This window comes from Mycothermus thermophilus, assembly GCF_041956435.1.
Source record: "Mycothermus thermophilus strain CBS 625.91 unplaced genomic scaffold VTJ04scaffold_7, whole genome shotgun sequence".
NCBI lineage: Eukaryota > Fungi > Ascomycota > Sordariomycetes > Sordariales > Chaetomiaceae > Mycothermus > Mycothermus thermophilus.
In genome coordinates, this window is record NW_027191433.1 from 1,188,476 (window position 1) to 1,210,077 (window position 21,602).

At 58.6% G+C, this 21,602-nt stretch overlaps 13 protein-coding genes across 13 annotated transcripts; 5 read left to right on the forward strand and 8 right to left on the reverse strand.

The window, feature by feature from the left end:
* Positions 1–579: 579 nt before the first annotated feature.
* VTJ04DRAFT_9979 (uncharacterized protein) lies at positions 580–2,295 on the reverse strand (the record flags this gene model as incomplete). Its single annotated transcript, XM_069368584.1, has 6 exons — positions 580–624; positions 680–853; positions 910–1,259; positions 1,313–2,119; positions 2,199–2,222; positions 2,280–2,295. The coding sequence occupies 6 exons, from the start codon at positions 2,293–2,295 to the stop codon at positions 580–582; spliced, it is 1,416 nt and encodes a 471-aa protein (XP_069214714.1).
* Positions 2,296–2,340: 45 nt separating this feature from the next.
* VTJ04DRAFT_9980 (uncharacterized protein) lies at positions 2,341–3,435 on the reverse strand (the record flags this gene model as incomplete). Its single annotated transcript, XM_069368586.1, has 2 exons — positions 2,341–2,462; positions 3,348–3,435. 2 exons carry the CDS (start codon positions 3,433–3,435, stop codon positions 2,341–2,343), a joined length of 210 nt encoding a protein of 69 aa, XP_069214715.1.
* Positions 3,436–3,763: 328 nt separating this feature from the next.
* On the forward strand, positions 3,764–4,662 carry VTJ04DRAFT_9981 (uncharacterized protein; the record flags this gene model as incomplete). Its single annotated transcript, XM_069368587.1, has 3 exons — positions 3,764–4,211; positions 4,262–4,441; positions 4,499–4,662. 3 exons carry the CDS (start codon positions 3,764–3,766, stop codon positions 4,660–4,662), a joined length of 792 nt encoding a protein of 263 aa, XP_069214716.1.
* A 64-nt stretch (positions 4,663–4,726) lies between these two features.
* VTJ04DRAFT_9982 (uncharacterized protein) lies at positions 4,727–5,298 on the reverse strand (the record flags this gene model as incomplete). The annotated part of the gene is made up of 2 exons (XM_069368588.1): positions 4,727–4,933; positions 5,269–5,298. The coding sequence occupies 2 exons, from the start codon at positions 5,296–5,298 to the stop codon at positions 4,727–4,729; spliced, it is 237 nt and encodes a 78-aa protein (XP_069214717.1).
* Positions 5,299–5,356: 58 nt separating this feature from the next.
* Positions 5,357–7,737, forward strand: VTJ04DRAFT_9983 (uncharacterized protein; the record flags this gene model as incomplete). The annotated part of the gene is made up of 4 exons (XM_069368589.1): positions 5,357–5,834; positions 5,900–6,016; positions 6,068–6,196; positions 6,251–7,737. The coding sequence occupies 4 exons, from the start codon at positions 5,357–5,359 to the stop codon at positions 7,735–7,737; spliced, it is 2,211 nt and encodes a 736-aa protein (XP_069214718.1).
* A 399-nt stretch (positions 7,738–8,136) lies between these two features.
* Positions 8,137–9,003, reverse strand: VTJ04DRAFT_9984 (uncharacterized protein; the record flags this gene model as incomplete). Its single annotated transcript, XM_069368590.1, has 3 exons — positions 8,137–8,780; positions 8,833–8,940; positions 8,994–9,003. The coding sequence occupies 3 exons, from the start codon at positions 9,001–9,003 to the stop codon at positions 8,137–8,139; spliced, it is 762 nt and encodes a 253-aa protein (XP_069214719.1).
* Positions 9,004–9,426: 423 nt separating this feature from the next.
* Positions 9,427–10,188, forward strand: VTJ04DRAFT_9985 (uncharacterized protein; the record flags this gene model as incomplete). The annotated part of the gene is made up of 3 exons (XM_069368591.1): positions 9,427–9,642; positions 9,692–9,815; positions 9,866–10,188. 3 exons carry the CDS (start codon positions 9,427–9,429, stop codon positions 10,186–10,188), a joined length of 663 nt encoding a protein of 220 aa, XP_069214720.1.
* Positions 10,189–10,711: 523 nt separating this feature from the next.
* VTJ04DRAFT_9986 (uncharacterized protein) lies at positions 10,712–11,438 on the forward strand (the record flags this gene model as incomplete). Its single annotated transcript, XM_069368592.1, has 2 exons — positions 10,712–10,964; positions 11,032–11,438. 2 exons carry the CDS (start codon positions 10,712–10,714, stop codon positions 11,436–11,438), a joined length of 660 nt encoding a protein of 219 aa, XP_069214721.1.
* Positions 11,439–12,409: 971 nt separating this feature from the next.
* On the reverse strand, positions 12,410–14,385 carry VTJ04DRAFT_9987 (uncharacterized protein; the record flags this gene model as incomplete). Its single annotated transcript, XM_069368593.1, has 3 exons — positions 12,410–12,875; positions 12,929–13,100; positions 13,161–14,385. 3 exons carry the CDS (start codon positions 14,383–14,385, stop codon positions 12,410–12,412), a joined length of 1,863 nt encoding a protein of 620 aa, XP_069214722.1.
* Positions 14,386–15,324: 939 nt separating this feature from the next.
* On the forward strand, positions 15,325–15,738 carry VTJ04DRAFT_9988 (uncharacterized protein; the record flags this gene model as incomplete). The annotated part of the gene is made up of 1 exon (XM_069368594.1): positions 15,325–15,738. One exon carries the CDS (start codon positions 15,325–15,327, stop codon positions 15,736–15,738), a length of 414 nt encoding a protein of 137 aa, XP_069214723.1.
* A 48-nt stretch (positions 15,739–15,786) lies between these two features.
* VTJ04DRAFT_9989 (uncharacterized protein) lies at positions 15,787–16,478 on the reverse strand (the record flags this gene model as incomplete). Its single annotated transcript, XM_069368595.1, has 2 exons — positions 15,787–16,265; positions 16,313–16,478. 2 exons carry the CDS (start codon positions 16,476–16,478, stop codon positions 15,787–15,789), a joined length of 645 nt encoding a protein of 214 aa, XP_069214724.1.
* Positions 16,479–16,504: 26 nt separating this feature from the next.
* On the reverse strand, positions 16,505–18,317 carry VTJ04DRAFT_9990 (uncharacterized protein; the record flags this gene model as incomplete). The annotated part of the gene is made up of 3 exons (XM_069368597.1): positions 16,505–16,904; positions 16,960–18,121; positions 18,233–18,317. 3 exons carry the CDS (start codon positions 18,315–18,317, stop codon positions 16,505–16,507), a joined length of 1,647 nt encoding a protein of 548 aa, XP_069214725.1.
* Positions 18,318–18,701: 384 nt separating this feature from the next.
* Positions 18,702–19,082, reverse strand: VTJ04DRAFT_9991 (uncharacterized protein; the record flags this gene model as incomplete). The annotated part of the gene is made up of 1 exon (XM_069368598.1): positions 18,702–19,082. One exon carries the CDS (start codon positions 19,080–19,082, stop codon positions 18,702–18,704), a length of 381 nt encoding a protein of 126 aa, XP_069214726.1.
* Between the last annotated feature and the right edge of the window lie 2,520 nt (positions 19,083–21,602).

Sequence of the window (21,602 nt, forward strand, 5' to 3'; positions counted from 1 at the left end):
GGGAGGAGAAGAAGGCTGGAGACCAAAAGGGCCTCTTATGGGCAGGAAACCGCGAGGCCGAGAAGTGGACAGGATAAAGGGCATGGACGTTGGAGAGGTCGTGCCTGATGTCCGAGCTGAATAGCGTCATGATAGAAGTTATGGTGGTTTCCATGCACAGCGCCCAGGTCTGTGGTGGATTCCATCCTCTCACATGCAGACGCTCTTGTCCTCTATGAGGTAGCCGCGTATCTGTAGGATGGAATGGATCTGGGTTGTCGTGAGAATCGGGAAGTGATGAAGGCGCATACCTGAATGTCGGGCAATGCGTTCAACCTGGTTGTTACCCCTGAATTCGGTAAACAATATCGACTGACGAAGAAACAACAGCACAGCGCACCGATATCAAAGGCAAGCAATTTCAAAACGGAGAATGGAGTAGACAAGAGGAAAGGACTGTAGGGACTCGGATTGCTCGATCTCCAAAATCATTAATTACATCGTCAAACTGCCACAAGCTCCGTAACCAAAAAGCAACCAACGGACAGATACACAAGAACAACCCACACAATCGACACAGAACCATACACTTCTCCAGTTTTAAACAGTGACCTGTTGGCCCGTCATGTAACCGCTGAACGCTTTCTGCACAGAGAGTCAGCAACCGTCTGACAACATATAAACAACCAGCAAAACATACCGCGTTCCTGGTCTGGATAAAGACGGTCCCCGGGCCGGTAAACTTGCACACCAAGCCTTCGCCCGATGCGATGCCCGAGATGAGACCGCCCGAAGACACGCGCTCCAGGACGTACTTGGTGTTCCAGGCAACGAGATGGCCGTTGTCGACAATGTACTTTTCGCCGTCAAGAAGCTGTTTCGTCCTGTTAGCAACCCTCCACCCAGAGTCCGGGTCAAGACTGCACTCACATCCTTCCGGATAATCGCGCCAAAACTCGTCAGCCACAGCAGTCCTGTGCCCGAGATCTTGTACACCCACAGCCCCTCGCCGCTAAACATGGCCTTGCTGAGACCCTGGCGCTTGTAGTCCTTGATGACGTTCTGCGTGCAGGCCAGGAACCCGTCATGGCTGACCGACCAGGTCTCGCGGCCCGTCAGGCGCAGGCTGGTGATGTCGCCCAGCATGGGCGGGGCAAGCAGCAGCTCGCCGGGACCAGTGTACGTGGAGCTGCCCATCTCGCCGCCGGCGACGAGCTTCTTCATGCTGAACTTGTAGGAGCCTTTGAGCACGATCGACGGGGACATGGCGATCATGGCGCCTGGGAGAGAGTTAGTATTACACACGCAGAAGTGGCAAGACGACAAAACTTACCCGGCCGAGCCTCAATCGGACACCCAATCGCCAGCTGGATAGTCAAAACGGTATTGCTGTCCCGGTGGCTAATCCGATAGCTGCCGCCGTTAAACGTGCCAACGTCATCCACGTACGTCGACACCGCGCCGGTAAACACGGGCGCCGCAGGTGCGCCGGTGGGGTCGATCATTGGAGTAGCAGCAGCCGCCGCTGCCTGCTGTTGTTGCTGCTCTTGTTGCTGCTCCTGTTGCTTCTCGGCCGGATAGCCCGTGTTGGCAGCGTCCTGGGGATAGGACGGGGGCGGCGCAAACTGCGGGGTACTCTGGGCGGGCGAGCCCTGCTGCTGCTCGCCGGCGGTCGAGCCGGTGCGGAGGTGGGTGGGCAAGGCGCCGTGCTGCATGGGCGGCGGCGAGGAGGGGGGTGGCGGCGCATATTGCTGCTGTTGCTGTTGTTGCGGTTGCTGAGGAGGCGGGGGCGGGAATTGCTGCTGCTGTTGCTGTTGTGGCTGCTGCGGCGGAGGAGCGTATTGTTGCTGCTGCTGTTGCTGCTGGGGTTGCTGCTGAGGCGGCGGAGGATACTGCTGCGGAGGAGGAGACCTCTGTGGCTGGGGAGGGGGCGGGTACTGCTGTTGCTGCTGGCTAGGCGGTGGAGGGTACTGTTGTTGCTGCTGCTGCTGTTGCGGGGGAGGAGGGTAGACAGGGCTGGAATTGACCGGCGGGGTCGGCGTCGCGGCCACATTCTGAGGCGGAGGGGCATACCAGCCCTGATTCCCGGGCGGCGCCGCGTAGGCGGCATACTGCTGAGCCGGAGGAGGCGGGTACTGGCCTGTTCAGGGGTAAACCGTCAGTCTGGACGAGTCCTGAGATGGAACCAGGTTGCGATCTAGCTTGCAGGCTCAGCATACCTTGACCGCCAGCTCCCGGGGGCGCTGAGAGAGGTTAGCATCACGTACGGTTTCGACGAGCTGTGTCCCAATGTCACTTACGAGGATAGTATGACATGTTGTCTGTTTGACGAGTCCTCGAGAGGTTGCCAACGCTGGGCACTCAATGTCCAAGGTCCAAATGCTTCTTCTGACGCTCAATGCGAGCTGCAAGCGTCAAGACAGTGACGGCAAGGCAGAAGGACACGGCGACGGGACCGACGTCGTACTTGTACTTCACAGGAGCTGTCGGGTCGACAGGGATTCATCAGCCCAAGCATGCCCCTCACGTCGCCCCTCCGGCGTCGCATGGAGAGAGCTTGCATGCATGGTGATCCAATCAGCAAGCTCCCGGAGCGCGGAATGCGAATGGACAAGGGCGCTTAACCCAGAAAACGAGCACCGAGACCGCCAAAGAGCATATGCGGGCGCCAACGGGTCCTTGACCGGGCAAGGCTGGAAACAGTTGAGGGTGCACCTAGACTTGCGTGTCTCTGCAAAGCTCAAACTCAGCTTCATCAACTAGCGTACACGCATACACTGCGCCATTGCAAATCCCGCAATACATCCCAAAGTGAGCTGTTCAAGGTGGGGGGATCTTTCAGCTTGTGGCTTGGACATGGGAAACGGTCGGCAGATGATCGAGATGGAGTGTGGCTGAGTTGGACGAAGACGATTAGCGGGGTACCTCAGGTCGCCAGCCGTTTGGTGGGGTGTTGGGTGGGAGTTTGGGACACACTTGACGGCGGCCTCGCTTGGAGTTCTGAATCTTTGAATCCAACAGTTAGCCCATGGTCGGTCCTGGGCCTAGATTCAAGTCTCAACAAAACCGTTAGTCATTGCAAAAGGGGCTCACTCTGCGATGGACTCGTCGTTGAGGCCGGCTTCTGTTGCGAGTGAAGCTCCGGACGCCAGACCATTGTTGCGAGATTCGACGAGGGCCTGGTTGCGGAATCATTGACTTCAAGGTCTAACCCTGGTAATTTCGATAATTGTCTCTCAATGTCAAGTTCCAAATGTGGCCTGAATCAGGGCTTCGCCGATTCCAGTCTCTCCTTCCAGTTCTTGAGTCTAGACTATCACAAGGAGCAAACCTCTATCCGTGCGGCCAGGCAGTCATGACTGACTCACACTGTGTGGCTTCCGGGCCCACGCAAAGCCCCGGGCCGCTGTGGCCGCCCGCGGAGCTATTCCCGGAGCTCGGAAGGTCGGACGTCATATAAAAAAATTCCTGGCTCCATCACCTGTCAGCTTACAATGGCCCCCCACCACGGGACATCCGCCCGGGTCGGACATTGATCCACGTCAAGGCTCGTCCTAACCCGACCGACACCGTCCCGGCATCGACCATCGGCCGAGAAACTCTGTCGGGGCAGTATTATCTAGTCCGCAACTTACGACCCGCTGCCCGGTTGCTGACATCACCACTTCGGCTCCTCACCACCAACCTCGAAGCTCCAGCTTGCTAACCAACACCACCCCCGACGACCTGCCCTGCCGCCCGAATCCGATCCAACTCGATCCCCAATACCATACCCTCACCCGCCATGTTCCGCACCGGACTCCGGGCCCTCGGCGACGCCGCCCTCCTTCAGCGGACCACGCCAAACCGCGCAATTGGGCGGCGAATCTATTCTATTCCTACACCAGCCCCGTCACGAACGCTGCCGTTGGCCCATAGCACCCTGCTGGGCCAGCTCCGGACATACCAAACCACCACCGCTCGGACAGCAACCCGCTCCCTGCGCACACAAACCCGCTTCTCTAGACCCCAGCAGCAGCGGCCCTTCCACGGCACCCGGCCGAGGCGAGGCGAAGATAGGCGAGGCAAGCACGAGAAACCACACGAGGAGGAGCCGCAGTCCCTGAGCGGCCGGCTCAAGAAGCTCACGCGCGAGTACGGCTGGGTTGCGCTGGGAGTTTACCTGGGATTGTCGGTGCTGGATTTCCCCTTTTGCTTCCTACTAGTGAGGACGGTGGGAAGCGAGAAGATTGGTATGTTGTCAGCCGCTATGAAGGCAAGCTTATGCTGACAACCGCCACAGCACACGTCGAGCACATCGTCGTCTCGAGCCTACTCAAGCTGGTCCCCGAGTCGGTGCAGCAATGGTGGGCGGAGCGTCGCGGAACGTCACGGGGCGAGGGTCTGGATGGGCCGGGAGAGCTCGAGGTGTATGGCCATGGCGTTGCGCAGGCCGAGGAGCGGAGGAAACAGGAGGGTGCTAGTATGTGTCTGCCATGCAAGCTCGTGCTCCTGAACTAGCTAACTAATCAACCTGCAGGCCTCGCAACCGAGCTCGCCCTGGCATACGCCATCCACAAGAGCTTCATCTTTGTCCGCGTGCCCCTGACGGCCGCCGTCACGCCCAAGGTGGTCAAGGTACTGCGGTCGTGGGGATGGCAGATCGGGAAGAACCCGTTGAAGAACAAGAAGGGCAAGCGGTAATTGCAGTGTAACGACTACGACACGGATGATGGCTGTATATGTCGAAAAAAGAGGAGCATCTCGGTCACGGAGTTGAAGAGGGTTTGCTTTGCTGTATTTGTGTTTGCATGAACATCTCCGCATAGACTGTACTTATTTGTACAATATCTGTAAACATATGTCTGGATGGGTGAACGGTACCGGGCAGAGTGGGATTCGAGGTCGGCGGGGTCAGTGGCACGGCATCCAGCTGCCAATTTGGGGTCTCGGTCCCGGGGTTGATAAACACAGGCTACATATTAGTACAGGCGATGCGCACGGCGCCGCAATCCAGCTTTTGAATTACGAGTCTGAGTGAAGCTCAAGATGTGAAACTTTTCGGTTTAGAGGACAGGACACGAGCCTGCCAAGACAGTGCCCCTCTTTCACAAGACGCCGCAAGCTAATGGCCTATGTTTTCCATCTTCATGTTATGGGCGTTAGATAGAGCCAGCGGACGGGAATCCCGATATATTAACCCCTGCGCCGGCGCAATGAAACAGAGACATCCGGCGTGACGGTCATGTATGTGCGGTCCCTATCCGCCTAGCTTATCGGGAAGGAGAGCCATCTCACATATTTACACACCTGGCCTACAAGATGATCCAAGTTCGCCATTTCTTCCTTTACATTCAACTCTCCCCATCATTAGGGGATCAATCCCTTCCATCAATCTATGGACTTCCGCACTCCCCTCTTGCCTCGCGCCGGCAACGGCCACATCCCACAGCTCATCTACTACCATCACGATGAGCGCCGTCGCCGGCGGATGCGCTGCCTCGCCGTCTACCTCCTCTTCGCGGTGATCATCACGGCCCTCTCCTTCATAACACCGCCCTCGCACTACGTTGCCGTCGCCGCCCAGGTAGTGAGGCGTCATCCTCTCGTAGGCCGATGGTCTGTCCCGACTGTGCAGCAGCAGCAGCATCAAGAGCGCAATACCCAGGATGGTGATGCCTCCTCTACCTCCTCCGCGCCCTCCTCGACCGCCACGGTCCTCAAAACCTTTGAGGTCGCACAGCCGGTGCGCATGCCCGACGGCCCGGCCGAGAGCGATGGGTCGACGAGACACGCCTGGGAGTATCAGCCGCCGTTGTGCACCAAGCTGTTGATGAGGCATGATTTTGCCTGGAGTTATGAGGCGCCGTTTGTGGGTGAGTTTCTCAGGGAAGGGATGAGAAAGAGCTTGAGAGGCTGACTTGCTTGGGGGGGTGGTCAGGAACCTATACGCCACCGGACTGCGAGTTCAACCGCGTTGTGCTCAACTTTAGCGCCGTTGTTCAGGGCCGCCAGTATGATCGTCTGGCCATCATGTACTTTGGGGATATCGAGGTTTGTAAGTGTTTCTGACTATAACCACCACGTAACCAAATCTAATACCTTCCAGGGCGAACCTCAACCGCCCAGCCGACCCCCCCTCCCGGCATCAGCTGGATCTACCTCAAGGACATGACCGAGTATCTCTCCCTCTGGAAACAGCCCCAGAAACTCATCTTCGACCTGGGCAATCTCATCAGTACGTCTCCCCCTTCACCACCCTCTCACCCGCAGCTATCCCAACGCTAGCCAGATGAAAAATACACCGGCATCTTCAACACCACCTTGACCGCCATCTTCTACAACAACGGCGACATCACCACGGACCAGGCACCCCCAAGCGACCTGATCATCCCAATCTCCGCGCGTCGCTCCGCCCAGGACGGCGTCAGCCGCTTCACCCTCCCCCACGAGAACGCCACCAACACCCTCGTCCTCCCGCGCAACATCCGCCGTGCCGTCCTCACCGTCTCCGCCAACGGCCAGGCGAGCGAGGAGTTCTGGTGGAGCAACGTGCTCTCCGGCGACGAGCACGCGTTCGACCCGACGGCGGGGGAGTTGCCGGGTCTGAGCCCGTTCCGAGAGGTGCAGGTGTACATCGACGGACATTTGGCCGGCGTGCAGTGGCCGTTCCCGGTCATTTTCACCGGCGGCGTCGTGCCGGCGCTGCATCGGCCGATCGTGGGCATCCACGCGTTTGATTTGCGAGAGCACGAGATTGACATCTCGCCGTTCATCCCGCTGCTGAGCGACGGGAGGGAGCATACCTTCACCATCCGCGTGGCGGGGATTGACACGGGCGCCGACGGCAAGCCGGTTTTGACAGAGACGGTCAACGACCACTGGTTCGTCACGGGCAAGATCTTCCTCTGGCTCTCGGACGACAACGGCGTCGCCTCCTCCGAGGACGACGGCCATAGCATCATCCCTTCCCCAGCCATCACCACCCCACCCCCGCTCATCACCCTCACCCGCCACCTCTCCCAAGCGCCCAACGGCACCAACGAAACGCTCACCTTCACCCTCTCCGTCCAGCGCGCCCTCCTCATCGCCTCCCCCTCCGGCCGGTGGTCGCAAGCCCTGTCCTACACCAACCACGCCGCCGTCCGCAACTTTGGCTTTACGCAAGCCAACGAGCTCTCCGTCACCGGCTCCGACGTCGCTTCCAAACCAGGGGAGATCAGCCCGTACTACCAGGCGACGTACCGCTACCCGGTGCGGTGCGAATACACGTGGTGGTACTCGCCGCAGGGGAACCTGAGCATTTCGGGGACGTTGGCGCAGGGGAAGCGGACGGCCGTGCGCGGCAAGAGCGTGTTTGCGACGGGGCTCGAGGCGTTTGCGTCTTCGGGGGAGGCGGCCGATCCAGATGTTGTCGGGGGAACAGCGCTCCTGGACACGATGAGGCAAGGAAAAGCAGAGTACCGCCAGACCGCCGACGGGATGGCGAGCACCGGGTGGGGGGAGATTCGGCAGGGGTTTTGGTTTGGGGTGGTTCCTGGCGATAGGACTGCTTCTGCTGAGGAAGAAACGGAGTGGGTGAATGTCGATGGGCTGGTGAACGTGGATGTGCTCGAGAGGGGGAGTAGTGGTTTGGGGAAGGAGTTGTATTCGAGACAGGTGAGGAGCGTGAATGGCACGGTGGTGGAGGACGAGAGGAGGTTGGCGGGGAGGAGGGTGGTAAAAAGGAGTGATGGCGACGACTGGAGGGGGATAGATGGGTTGGCAGAGTACGCTTAGGTCCTCGACTCTGCAGACTGAAAGATATTCATAAGTAGGACTAGGAGGCATCTTGTACGCTTAACCGGGGACATCGGGCAGATTGAGTGTCGTATCCCATTAATTCCAGGCGTATCTACTCTGTCATGATTATCTGAAGACTTCCTGTACAGAACAAACCCATTGATTCCCTCTTCCATAACGCCTGATGCTATCGCCCGCAGAATTTACACCCTCTCCCGTACAATCGCTCGAGATGGTTTACATGACGAAATGACACGAACAACTCCCAACACCACGGAAACTTGCTTGCGTGTTTGCTTGCTTGCCTCTCTCATCAACCCCCTATCCTGCCTTGCCAAATTGTACGCAGGCAAGAGAAACCACCCCGCCAACCAACCCACAGTCGACATGCCACCATCAACGCTTCTCCCCGCCAAACCCAGGCGCACCGCCCGTCCCAGGCGGCGGAGGAGGGAACGGAAACGCACCTGGAGCTCCCGGAGCACCCGGAGCACCCGGAGGCGGCGGGAACGGAAACGCCCCGGGCGCGCCAGGCGGAGGAGGGAACGGGAACGGCGGCGCGGCACCTCTCCCCGCTCCGGCAGCAGCAGGAGCAGCACCCCCAGGAGGAGGAGGAAACGCTCCCGGCGGGGGAATCGGGAACGGCGGGAATTGACCGGGCGGAGGAACAGCACCCGCAGCGGGAGCTCCGGGAGGGGCGGAAGTGGATGGAGTTGTCGTCGACCCGGGTGCCGCGGGCGCGCCCGGGGGAGGAGGGAACGGAAAAACACCGCCTGGCGGAGGAGGGAATGGGAAGGGCGGAGCGGAGGCGGGAGCACCTGGGGCACCTGGAGCGCCTGGGGCGGGCGGGAACGGAGGGAACGCGCCTGGAGGAGGAGGGAAGGGAGGCACGAAGCTTGGATGGCCGGTGGGACCGAGACCGTAGGCACCGCCGCCCGGTTGGTTGTGTGGGAGCATGGGATTGTTGTGGGCTTGGCCTTCGGCGGCATACGAGGACGTAATGGAGTCGATGACGGATTGGGCTTTTTCGTGGCCGATTTCTGGAGGAGGTCAGCGCTGTTGAAGGAGAGATGGGTATGGAAGAGAACCTACGTTGGTAGTAGTCGATGACGTTGCGCAGATGGTTGCGGCCGCTGTTGTGGGCCTTGCGCACGCTCATGGAGTCGTGCGTGAGGTAGACATCGCAGTAGTCGCAGAAGACTGTGAATGTGAGCGAACAGGTTATTGCAGTTGAATCGCAGTTGAAAGCTTACATTTCGGCATCTTGACGATGGACGTCGCGCTGCCGCGACGAGCGTACACTGGATGTGATGGGTTGAGGTCGGTGGTCGTGCAACAAAAAAGTTCAGAATGACGACGGCGAGGCTGATGATCAGAATCGAAACAGGAACGCGTCTGGAGATGTGGGGCTGCAAGGCTGCAAGGCTAGAGACCTCCAAAATCTTGGCGGGATCTGATTGGCCGATCTTATCCTGCCCAATCCATTGGCCAGCATGGACTATCCAACACGCCAGGGGCAAGCGAGAAGCGACAGCTGGCTCCTTCTGAAGTTGTGTCCCAGCAATGAGAAGGAGCAGGTGAAGGAGGCACACACACTTACAGTTCCTGCATCAACAACCTCACCACATTCCCTCCTCCACCTCCAACCCTCGACCTCGACCTCGACACTCTCGATTGCATACCGCCATGGCCCGTCTACGACAGCTGCTGCAGCACGTCTGCGGCCTGCTGCTGCTGCTGGCCGTGGGCTCCCACGCACTCAAGTTCGAGATCCAGGCCGGCAACGGGCACGACAAGGCCTCGCGCCGATGCATCCGCAACTTTGTCTCGAAAGACATGCTCGTCGTCGTCACGGCCATCACCGACGGCTACCGCGGCGACGGCATGCAGCTCAACATGCATGTGAGTGGAAGAGTTGAGGGTACACCAGAACATGGCCTAACTCTCCCAGATCCTCGACTCGACAGGCAACGAGTACGGCAAGCCCAAGGACATTGCCGGCGAGCAGCGCGTCGTCTTTACCGCCCTTGCCGACGCCCCCTTTGACGTGTGCTTTGAGAACATCCTGACTGGCTGTACGTTCTTTGACTCTATGACATTTCGAGCTCCGCTAACACATGCCCAGCCCGCTACGTCGAACGCCCCATCCGCCACATCGAGCTCGACATCGACATTGGCGCCGACGCCAAGGACTGGTCCGCCATCCAGGCCAAGGAGAAGCTCAAGCCCGTCGAGACGGAGCTGCGCCGCATCGAGGAGTTGACCGCCGAGATCGTCACCGAGATGGATTATCTGCGCGCCCGCGAGCAGTCCCTGCGCGACACCAACGAGAGCACAAACAGCCGCGTCAAGTGGTTCGGTCTGTGCACTACGTTCTTGCTGGTCGCCCTGTGGGTTTGGCAGATCATGTACCTGCGCGCTTATTTCCGGTCCAAGCATCTTATCTGAGTGGTGGTGGTGGTGGTGGTGAAGAGGGGGAGAAGACCCGGGGTTGAAGGGGTTAAAAGTATGGGCCGGTTGAAGAGGTGGAACAGCACGGGCCGGGCTGAAGAGGCGGAACTGCATGGGCCATACGACTGGGTAAAACAAGCTTAGACTGGATTTAGGCACGGGCAGGTGTTTTTGTCTTTTTATGTTCACGAGCTGCTGGCAACGGGAATCATGAGTGTACTGTATACATGGATGGGCCTGGGGAATGGGCTGTGGCTGGGTCTGGTAGTGGGCAATATGCAGCATGGCGTGTATGTGACATACACGGTGTCGAGTCGAATGGATGCAATGAGATCAAAATATTTAAGTTCTGTGCCAAAGTCGAGTCAGCTGCACGCCGGCGTCATCCGGGCTTCCGGGGCCCACTGTTCCTCGGCCTCGGTCCAGCCAAGCCGCCAAGCATCGGAACCCGGAGCCAGTTTCAACGTCAACCTTCTTTCGACCTTCAACAACTCTATCGTCTCAAATCAACTGAGACAAAATGGCTTCCCTCCGCCCAGCAACCCACCTATTTTCCCGGGCTGCCGCCCGTCCAAGGCCGGCGTCTTCCCTCGCCATCATCGCCCGCCGCTTCAATTCCTCCTCCGCCGGCCAACAACAACCACCAAAAGCCAACGCCGACACCCCTCCGACCCGCGAGCTCGACGTCGGCGAATTGCAGGGCGCAAGCTTCAAGATTGAGCCGCTGCGCCGGACGGGGGAGGATCCCGCTACCATGCGCGCGCGGCTGCTTTGTACGTCCTCGCGCATTTTCCTGCTCTTCACATAACAAAAGATGTCTAACCATGAAGGAACCGACAGACCAATCCCGCAAGCGCGGCACCCTCGAATCCGACCTGCTCCTCTCCACCTTCGCCGCGGAGCACCTCCAAACCATGACCCCGTCGCAGCTGGCCGAGTACGACCGCTTCCTGGACGAAAACGACTGGGACATTTATTACTGGGCCACGCAGGAGGAGACGCCGCTTCCCTCGGCCTCTTCGTCAGCGTCGACATCGCAGCAAAACGATCCGGCGCTCCAACAGTCCCCGCGACCGGGCGAGTGGGCGCAGACGGTGGGGACCTTCAAGCCGGCGTATCGCCCCGTGCCGACGAGGTGGAAGGATAGCGAGATATTGAAGATGTTGAGGGAGCATGTGGCCAAGAAGCGGGGGGCTGGTGGTGGGGGGATGGGGTTCATGCCGCCGCTGGGGGATTATAAGGCTTAGGGAGGTGGCGAGGGGTGGGTGGAGAGTCATGTACGATACGGGGGTCACTGTAGTCAATCCGAGGCACAACGGAGAGAATTGTGTCTTTCTCATGAGCGTATGTCGACCGTTACATGCTGGGCATCCTTTCCCAGCCGCTCATGTTCGTTCCCGCGCTAGGAGGATTTCGTAGGTGGTCGGCTTTGAGTCTACCCACGCGGCGATGTGAATTTTGGGATCCCTTTACTTTCAGGACGCTTCGGTGGTAAAAGGGACTTCGAGATGTTTCGGCTTCAGCAATCAATAGTCAGGTGGCTGGCAACTGAAGGGCGCGAGGGCCATCCTGGGCCGTGAAGGAGGCCGACCAGGTGAGTGTCTTCTCTACTTTCTTGCGGGTTAACGATGACATCAATGACTCCATTACTCTTACCACGGTTGTGTTCCCGCGGACGATCACTGACGTTGCTTCTTTTCCATCTCAATATAGGTCTACTACAATGAAGGACTTCGATGGTCTCGGGTTCGCGTTAAAAGTTGCGGATTGGCATCTGGAGTATCACTGGTCAAGGAGTAGTCCCCCGGATCGCCAATTCGGGTAGTTCACAACTCAGCAGCAGCAGCAGCAGCAGCATTACATCAGACTGTCCGAGAAAGCCGCACATAGTATCTGGTATATACGTAAAACAAAATCGATCAAAATGGTATCGCTCAACTCTTGACCAACACCGGAATCACCAGCAACTCCAATCCCATTGCATGCTATGCTACGACCCTTCCCCAGCCCAGAGTCAACATCCTCATGTGTGTGTGATGAGAACTGCGAGAAAGACAGCGCATGAAAAGTCATCCAAATCATTTCAATGAAGCCTCCCGAACCTCTTCCCCCCTCCCAACCTCCAACAGCCAGCCCTCCAGCGGACCGGCAGAGAGAAACAAAACAATCAAACATGATCTCACTCCCCCTCCCTCGAAAACTAAAAAAACACACATAATCACCCCCCTTCCGCCGGCAACACCCTCCCCAAACACCTCAACACCTCCCACACGCCCACCTTCTCGGCGCCCACCGCCTTCTTCTCCCGCCGCTCTCTTTCCCTTAACCGCCCCGCGCACGCCGCCAGCACCGCCTCGGCCTCCCGCGCCGCCGTGTCCACCCGCATGTCCAGCTTGTGCACGCCGTCGGCGAGCCGGTCGACCTGCCACTCGAGCGCCGACTGGACGTTTTGCAGCCGCGAGCGCGTGCTGCGTTGGAGGGTCGAGAAGGAGTTGGTGGGCGAGGTGAGGGCGGCGAGGATGGCGGATTCGGAGTCGGAGAGGAGGGAGGGATCGGGCGGGTGGAGTGTCGGTGGTTTTTCGGTTTGTTCGTCTTGGGAGGCTGTTGTTGAAGGAGGAAACAGTGGCGGGACGACGGGGAGGGGTTGGGTGATGGCTTGCCAGGCGGCTTTTTGGGCTTTGAGTCTTGACGGAGTTAGTGATGAGCCTGCAAGAGGGCTGACAGATGCGAACTGTACCTCTCAATCTTGGCTTCGAGCTCGGCAATCTGCTCGTCGTAGTGCACGTTCCGCGGGTTCGGCTGGAGCACCACTGGAACGGGCGGCGCCGGCGCGTCTTCCCGGACGAACCAGTCCGAAAACTCGGACCGTTGGCCAAAGTCTTTGAGTAATTGCTCCTGGATGGCGCGCGCTGGTACAGGATCCTTTCGTTAGCATCATTCCCTGCAATTCAGCCTAGACTCCCACTCACCTCCCAGCACCGCGCTGGACGCCTTAGTCCCATGCGGCGGCTTCTTCTTGAGCGCCTTCTCTCCGCACCAAATCAGGAGCTGCTTCATCCTGCGCGGCTCGGGTAGCCCGTCCGCCGCAATGTATTTGTAGTACTCTGCTGGATCCACCTCGCGATGCGGCAGGGCGCTCTGGCCGTTCTCGATCAGCTCGCTCGCGCGCTTCCCCCGCATGCCCAGGCTGCTGCGCCGGCTACCGCCCTTCTTGCGCATCTCCTTGTTGCGGTTGATGATGGGCGTGTCGCTGAATGGCAGCGGTATCACCTGCGACTGGGAGCGCGGAGGGCCGCCCGCCGCGCGCGGGGTCATTTCCGCCGTTTGGTCCTCCTCCTCCGCCTGTCGTTGATGGGAATCCTCCTCGACCGCACCACTGCCCTCCCCTTCTTGCTCCTCCTCTTCTTCTGCCGGTCTCCCGCGCCGTGACCCATTGATTCGTGGAGGCGCCGCTTGCCTGGCTCCTCGCTGAGACTGTCGCTTGTCTGCCGTGGCCGGCTCTTTTGCTTTCCGACGCGTCCTCCCCTTGGTCACCTCTTGCTCGTCCTCCTCTTCTGGCCGCGGCGGCGGTGGTGGCGCATCCTCAGACTTCCGTTTTGACCTCCTCGCTACCGGCGCAGCAGAAGCAGCAGGAGCAGCGACTGACCGCGTCGATCGTGACCTCGGTTCTGGCTGTGGGGGTGGGGGTGGCGGTGATGATGGCGTCTTCGTTCGCGAGGCTGGCGCTGATGCTTTGGCTGCTTTCGGGGGTCTTCCTGGACCCCTCTTCGCGGGCCGTGAAGGCGGCGGCTGGTCGGCGAGTTCGTCATCGTCCTCGGACACGACGGCTTTCGGCGGGGGTGGCGGGGGTGGTGGTTGCGGTACAGGAGCAGCGGTCTGGGTCGTTTTTACCCTCTTGGACCCGCGCGTGAACAAGAAATCGCCATCCTGCTCGTCGTAGACTGCTGCGGCTGCCGGAGACATGTCAGCATCGGCGTCCTTCCTCCTCTTGCGCGATGATGATACGGGCTGCGGCTGCGACTGCGGGCGCGACTCCTGACTGCTCGACAAGGAACGCGACGGCAGAACGGGAGGCACCGCGGCCGACGAGATCGAAGACGTACCGGCGAGACGTTTGCTCTGCCGCCGCAGCTCCGGCTGGTTGGTCATGCTCAAGACTTGTAGCGGCTGGCGGGTCCGTACGAGCGTAGTCATGGATTAGGATGGCGGGTTGGTCGGCGCATTGGCAGGTCGGTCGTTCGGCGGGTCGGTTGGTCGGTGAACGCAATCTCGTCTTCTTCGTCCTTCTCTCTGTCCGGAAAAACGCGACAATTCCCCACGTCGCGTAACTTTCAATCCCAATTCCAAGCCCAGGACCACAAATCGCCGGTTTTTCGAGGATTTGACGCGTCGAACCGGGCGTGAAAAGTCGCGTTTCGTCGAGCGGATCGGAGCGCGCGGGAGTCGGAGAAGGGGGGCGAGCGGGCCAACAGAAACCGGGCGAAAAAATAAAAATGTTGTTTGTTTTGTCCTGGTAAAAAATAAGGGACTGAGTTCTGGTGTTTCAGTTTCCACCAAAAACACCCCTTCGTCCCTTATGGCGGCTCGGGTCGCAGTGTTGTTGAAGTGGGTGCAAGCTGTTGCTTGCACGGCGCGAGAGATGTAAAAGTGGGCGGGACCTGACCTGGGGCGGCTCCGGGGCGGGATCGCGACGGGAAGTTGCGCTTGGGGGCTGTCCGGGTTTGTTTATTCGCGGTCGCAGAATGTGGCTTGTCCTGAGCCGTGCACGGACCAACGGGCCACGTCGGGCGCCAAGAAAACGCCTGCCCCACTCTACTCAACGCCAAAACTGACATCTCATGCATCACAAGGCACGCCGTTTGGGACAGAAAAATATAGTGACAAAAAAGTCAAATAAAAGAATTAAAAATAATTAAAAATAAAAAAACAAGCACCGATGCAAACAGGTTCATGCCAAGTACCTCGCTCATTTCTCTACACTTCATCTTATCCAACTCACAATCAATGAACAAGGCACCTTGACAGCACATCAAGTTGATCAATAGCCATGTCAGCCAATTCCATATACATACAACAGTAACAACTACAGCATCCGTAGCTCTGAAGCAATAACAGAAGCAAGCCCCCAACCTAATGATTCCCAGCCAGCCAGCCCCCGCCACCCAGTCCAAGACACCGCTCAGTCAAGAAGGGAGAGTTCCGCAGGCCGTTGCCTGGTTGGTATCCGTTATGGCGATTCCCCAAGACGACGACATCCACAGACATTGTTATCCTACAGGACCGTCGGGAACACATCTCCGCGCCATGCCATCATCTTTCAGGATCGCCCACAACAGGAAACCAGCCGCTCCAGCCAGCCACCCCCGCTGCTCAACCACAAGCGCCACCCCATACACGCCATGCACGCCCACGGCCAAGTTGTCGCTGTCAAGAAGTAACAAAAAGACACCGCCCGCCCACCCTTCCATCGCATGTTTTCCTTCCAACGCCGCTCGCCTTTTGATTCCCGCCTCCCTGCCTCAACCTTCCTCTCACAGCCGCCTCTAGGCAGACGCAGAATGCGGAGGAAGGCTTAGGACCACAAGACATCAGATATTATAGTAGAAAATAGAAAAATAAAAATGATGAAAGAACACACGTAAGAGAGAGGAGAACCGAAAAATCCATAGCGTATCCCACCGGTCCCCCAAACTCCACCCGCTTTTGATAATCGAGGTACAATTCCTGCCTCCATGATGTTGCCGCCGCCGCTACCCCATTTTTTGGTTTGCTGAAGTGCCGCGTTGCCGGAATACCACAGGGCGTGAAGAAGGGGAGGGAGACGTGATGCTGACCACTGTTCATCCGTCCGTTGCGTGAGCGTTCAACCCTGTCATCAGTCAGAGAGAAAAGGCAAACCCGGCAGCGCGAAAAAACCCAGGAAACCATTCCAAGGCCGCCTGCCCATCCGTCTTCCTGCCAAACATCGCCCAGTCGATCCGACCCGAAACCGTAAAAACCCGAGGAGAAGCAAGAACGAAACAAAACCCAGAGAGAAAGCAGACAACCACTCATACTGTACAGCCCCAGGTGATCTGAGAGGAGGAACCAGTCCAAGGAGTAAAGAGTCTTTTTTACTGACGCTTTTTTGGTCCAAGTGGTTCGTCCTGAGCGTCTGGATCCGGCTTGCTTTCGACCTCTGACAGCGACGCCAGATTTCCGTCTGGCGACTCAGTCTTGATCGTTGGCTCCGCTTTCACCGGCTCCGACTCCAACTCCTCCTCCCACTTTGGAATCCGCGCCGGCATCTCCTAGCCCGGGAAGCTCGCAAGACCTACGAGAATCTCCTATTGATTCCCTGGCCTGCGGCAACGGCCTGGCCGGGGGGAACCAAAGGCTGGCCCATACCAGGCTGCGGACCCAGAGGGTTGGCGCCAGCCATGGCGTAGGGATCCAGCGGCGGGTTGTAATCGAGCGTGGCGGCCTGCTGCTGCAGGAACGCCGGCGTCGCGCCGCTCGCCTGCTGTTGCTGCTCTTGCTGTTGTTGCCTTTGCTGCTGCGACACTGAGCAGTTCTTATGCTGCAGGAGCGCAGCCTTGAGGCTGACAATCTCGCCGCGCAGCGCCTCGATCTCGCTCAGAAGGCTCTCGTTCTCCTGCGAGTACGTCTCCACTTTTTGTTGGAGACTGGCCAGCCACTGCTTCTTGCGCTGGCGGCACTTGAGTGCAGCAACCCTACAACAATGTTAGCTCGGATCATGCACTCAACATCAGTTTCCCAACAACATACCTGTTCCGCTCAAGGAAATTCTTGCGCTTCTCCTCGTCCGTCATCTTCGACTTGGAAGAAGACCCCGTGTTCGTCTGCTCCTTGCCGCCTCCGTTCTGCTGCTGCTCGTCCGCAGAGTGGCGGTCGTCACTCGAAGCCGACGAGGTGGCCGTGCCCCCGTTCGCCCTACCCTTCTTGTTCGGGGGTTCTTTGGGAGTCTCTTCCGCCTTGCGGCGCGAGCCTCCTGTCGCTCCGGAAATGCTCCGCTTCTTGCCGCGCGTGGAAGGACGGGCCGTTTCAGGCTCGGCCGCAGCGGCGTTGGTCTCGTTAGGGCCAGGAAGCGAAGACGTCCCGTTGAGCTGGGAGGGCGCCGGCAACGTCTGCGTCTGGGGCGCGGTCGACGACGGAGCCAGGCCATCGACGAGAGGACCCGCAGGATAATTGCTGGGCGGTGGAGGCTGGACCGAAGGGCGGCCCTGGGCCAGCATAAACAGGCCATTCGCCGCGTCGTTATCGTGCGGGTCGACGTTTTTCGAAAGACCATCGCCGGACCCCAGCGAAGACTGCGGTGGTGGCGGCACCGACGTCGGCGGCTGCTGCTGCTGAGCCGCTTGCGCCTGCTCCCTCTTAGCAGCAGCGGCGCTGAGCGCGGTGCGGTGGAAATCGAGAACGCCAGGAGTCGGCGCGGGGCCGCCGAGCGAGAACAGCGATCCCGGGCTCGGCGCCGCCGGAGGGAACATGGAGCCGCTGCCCCCCGGCGTCAAGCCCGTCGTCCTAATGGACGACTCATTCGGGGTTGGGAAGCTTCGGATGTGATGGGTATCGGAGAAGTAGTCGGTGGGACCCGACAGCATGGCCGGACTGAGCGGCCCCGTCCTAAGGGAACCCCCCCAGAACGGGGTGCCGCCGGGCAGGAGAGACGACGGGGAAGTCAGGGCTGCGACGGGGGGCAGCTTGGTGCCGCCCGGAGTCGTGGGACCTGATGGTGCGCCGCCAAAAGACTGTTCGAAGGGGTTGGGCTCGAGGCTCAGCGACGGGACGGGCGGCTTCTCGAAGCGTTCGGGGCTCTTGGAAGTGGACGGCGGCCGTGGGGGCAGCGCCGGAAGCTTGGGGGGTTCGACGGGGTTGGGCTTGTTGTCGGCTTTCACCGGCGACGGGTCGCGTTTGGCATCTGTCGCGGCGTCTGGAGGCGAGGCGAGGACGGTTAGTGGCCGGACGCAAGTGCCACAACGTCATGATGAAAAACACGCCGGGTCCCAACAGAGCCAAAACAAAAACACGTGGATGCACTCACCTTGCGGGGGTGAAGACGTGTTGCTGCGATGGTTTGGTGATTGGGACTTGTCATCCCGGACGACGGCATCGGTGGGCGGCCCCATGATGTCAGTCAAAAATCTGCAGCCGCCCTAGGTCTCGTGCGGCGTCGGGAGGAAAGGGTGGATGACAGAGAGGGAAAACGGTGTGGACTATGAGGTCACTGGGAGAAAAGCCATAAAAAAATCGGGCCCGGAACAAAAAGGCGACACGGCGGGCGGCAGGCTTGGACCGCGTGCGCTTTCAGGATTTGGATGGAAGAAGGGGTGTCCTCGGGAGGACAGACAGAGTAGGAGTTGACGTAGTGTGTGGGTTGTGGTGCGGCAAGACCGGGTTAGTGTGGACGGAGAAGTGTGTGCGTGGGAGAGAGAAGAGAGGAATGGACCAAGCCCAAGAAACGGGGGGAGAGCGACGTCAGAGTATGACGTTGGGAAAAGGAATGGCGCAAGTCAAATAGGAAGGATGGAGTCGCCATGAGTGGGGCCATGGCGGGCCAGGGTCAGCCCGAACCAGGCCAGAGGCATCGACACAAAGAAGTCGCGATCCAGGACATCCCCTTCTTCGCCGCTGCCATCGATCGATTTCATCAGGATTGGAAGGAGCCGATGCTGGGCTGCGGATTCGGATGGCTTTGTCATCTCAGGGTTCAGGGTTGTGACTTTGTACTCGTACACTTTCAAACCTCTGCGGACTTTGCGGGCTGCGGACTGCGGACTGGAGCCGATGACGACAGAATTCTGCTTCGGCCCATCCATGTCTGAGGCTGAAGGGGGCTTGACCAGCTCGGTCTCGCATCGCACAACGCCAGAGTCTAGGATCTTAAGATACATTGAAGGGCATCTGGAGTCAGATGGCATCAAGTCAATATTCTAAGCCATTTTCACTTCTTTCTACTCATCCCGTCTGGCTTCAACGGCCGGCCGAAGCCATCCAAACACAGCACCGTGTGCCACACTGCCTGGCACCTGTTCCGGGACGCACCAGACGATGGGTGCCATCCCCCACACAGCGAGAGACAAGGACCCGTCACCCCCTGCATGTCCGTCGTCCGAGGCGCAACACAACGACACACAGGTATGGTTTCAGAGCGTCGAGGACCAACCCGTTGGATATGTTGGCAGGCTGGGGAGGAACGGGAACTGCTGATCTCGAGATGAGCAGCAGGATATCGACTTTGGCGAAGCGCCCCCGCCAGGGCAGAGCATCTCCGGTTCCAAGATCTGGGACGGGTTTTGGCCAGTCGTTCGATCCGCCAGCACCAAGAAAAAATCCCGGCTTTCCATCCAACCATCTCGTCCAGCCAGCCATCTTGTGTTCGATGGGGCTAAAATCAAAAGGAAACGTTCATTTCTGTTGCAACGCCACAGAATCCGAACCCCAAAAAAACACCAACTGAAACAGGCCAGCCCTACAAAGTCAAAATCGAAGCATTCGATGCGTCTTCTTCGCCAAAGCTGCAGCCGCGGGCGGACCACCTGACGACGGGAGACAGGAGCCGAGAGCGAAAGACTCTGGGGTCGTCAGTCAGTCTCGTGGGGGAAAAGGGACCGGCACGGACGCGGTCAGGCCGTGGCAAAAAATTGAATGTTGCGCCGGCCAATGACGACGCGAGGAACACAGTCCCGCCAATTCCCCGGTGAGCGGTTCCCCGCCCGAGACCGGATTGCGTCAGGGCACAGTGTGGGCTGGGAGCCGCTGCGTCCGCGCCAGGCGCGCGTGCTTGTGTGTGCTGGTCTGCCGGCAGTCGCATGAGTCTCCGGCTGGCTCGCTGTGTGTTGGCGCGCCAGCTGCGTGGAAGCCGACACTCACAGCAATGCGCCGTTGAGCAATAAGAGGATCTGGAAGAATGGAGAACTGATCTCAACTTTAGATTACCACCTATGCCCCTCTACCAGCCTCCGCGCTCACCTTGACGCCGTCTCTATCACAGTGCGTCAAAGGACACGCTGTCCAAGGATGACCTTTTTTTTCGACCCAACAAACCCGATGACGTAACCGAGAAACCTGGTCGCACCGTGTAACCCCCAACGTCTTTCGTACTGTGGGGGGTTTTACGGCAGACAGCGAACAGCAACCAAGGCCGGGCTGCATGCATCCAGATCCACAGCAGGACCACCGCAACAACACTTAGTAAGTGGGCAAAATTCCCCTTGGGAGTAAATGGCCGCAATTGGCATCGATAGCGACACACACTGCTCTGTCGAAGGAGGCTAGAAACTGGCTGGCGGGCCGCGTCCGTCCATCCCGGCTCGGAACGAAAGGGACCAGCCTCTATGACGCGCTCGAAAACACACAATGGCTCGAGATTGCAATCCATGCAGCGATCATATCGACACAGAGGCGTACTGATACTACAGCAATATTGTGACACAGACAACCGGCCGAGATGAACTCGAGATATAGTCGTAGTAGTAATATAGATGTTTGGCCTTATTGAGTATTTACTGCGTGAGACATGGCCTCTCCCGAACTCAAAAGCCCCAATTCTCAACTCCGAGCTTAGCTCCTTATCCCACGGCCCAAAATCCAGGATAGGCATCTCCTCACCGGCTACCGCTCCCGCCCAGACGATGCCCCATGCCCATGAATAGTTGAAGTCCAGGCCGGATAGAAAAAAAAAAAAAAAAAAAAAAAAAAAAAAAAAAAAAAAACCCTAACTACTACGGAGAGTACGCCGTAGATTGGCAAAATTCCTTCTGCCTAACTCGGCCCAAGACGACCCACGGATCGCCGGCTCGCTCGGAACCAAAAGGCGAGCCAGCCAGCTAGTGCGTACCGTACCCGAGACACCACACCACGCCATAATATCGCCGCCCCCAACCCCGTCCTAGCTCAAACACGCTCGAATCACACAGCTGCCTGACGACAACACCACCCATCACGTAAGTCTGTGCATCATCTCCGACGTTAAATGACTACGTATGTCACAAGCGCAAGGAGCTTCCCGCCTGTATCCATACAGCCTGTGAGGTTTCCTCAGACATTCAACACAAATAGGCGTGTGCGTCGATGTTTGGGTGACTTAATCTCTCTCAATTCATCGCCAACACTGCTCTGCTTGATTTGGTATCTAAATATAACCTAATACTCCCCCCCAAACGCATGGGGAAATGCTGCTGTGATGCGATCCGCACCAGCATCTCATCCATAGCTCCAGTTAGGACTCTCCACTTCAAAAAAAGCTGACCAACACCCTCAAACCCCACCTCCATCTATCCCCCAATAATCCAAGGTATAATCCCATGCCGTCGCGCCGTGTAAATGCTCCGTGACCATGACCATACGAAAAATATAAAGTAAGAGCCCCGCAAGGGGGAAAGTGAACAAGCGCGAACTACGCATGAGAATAG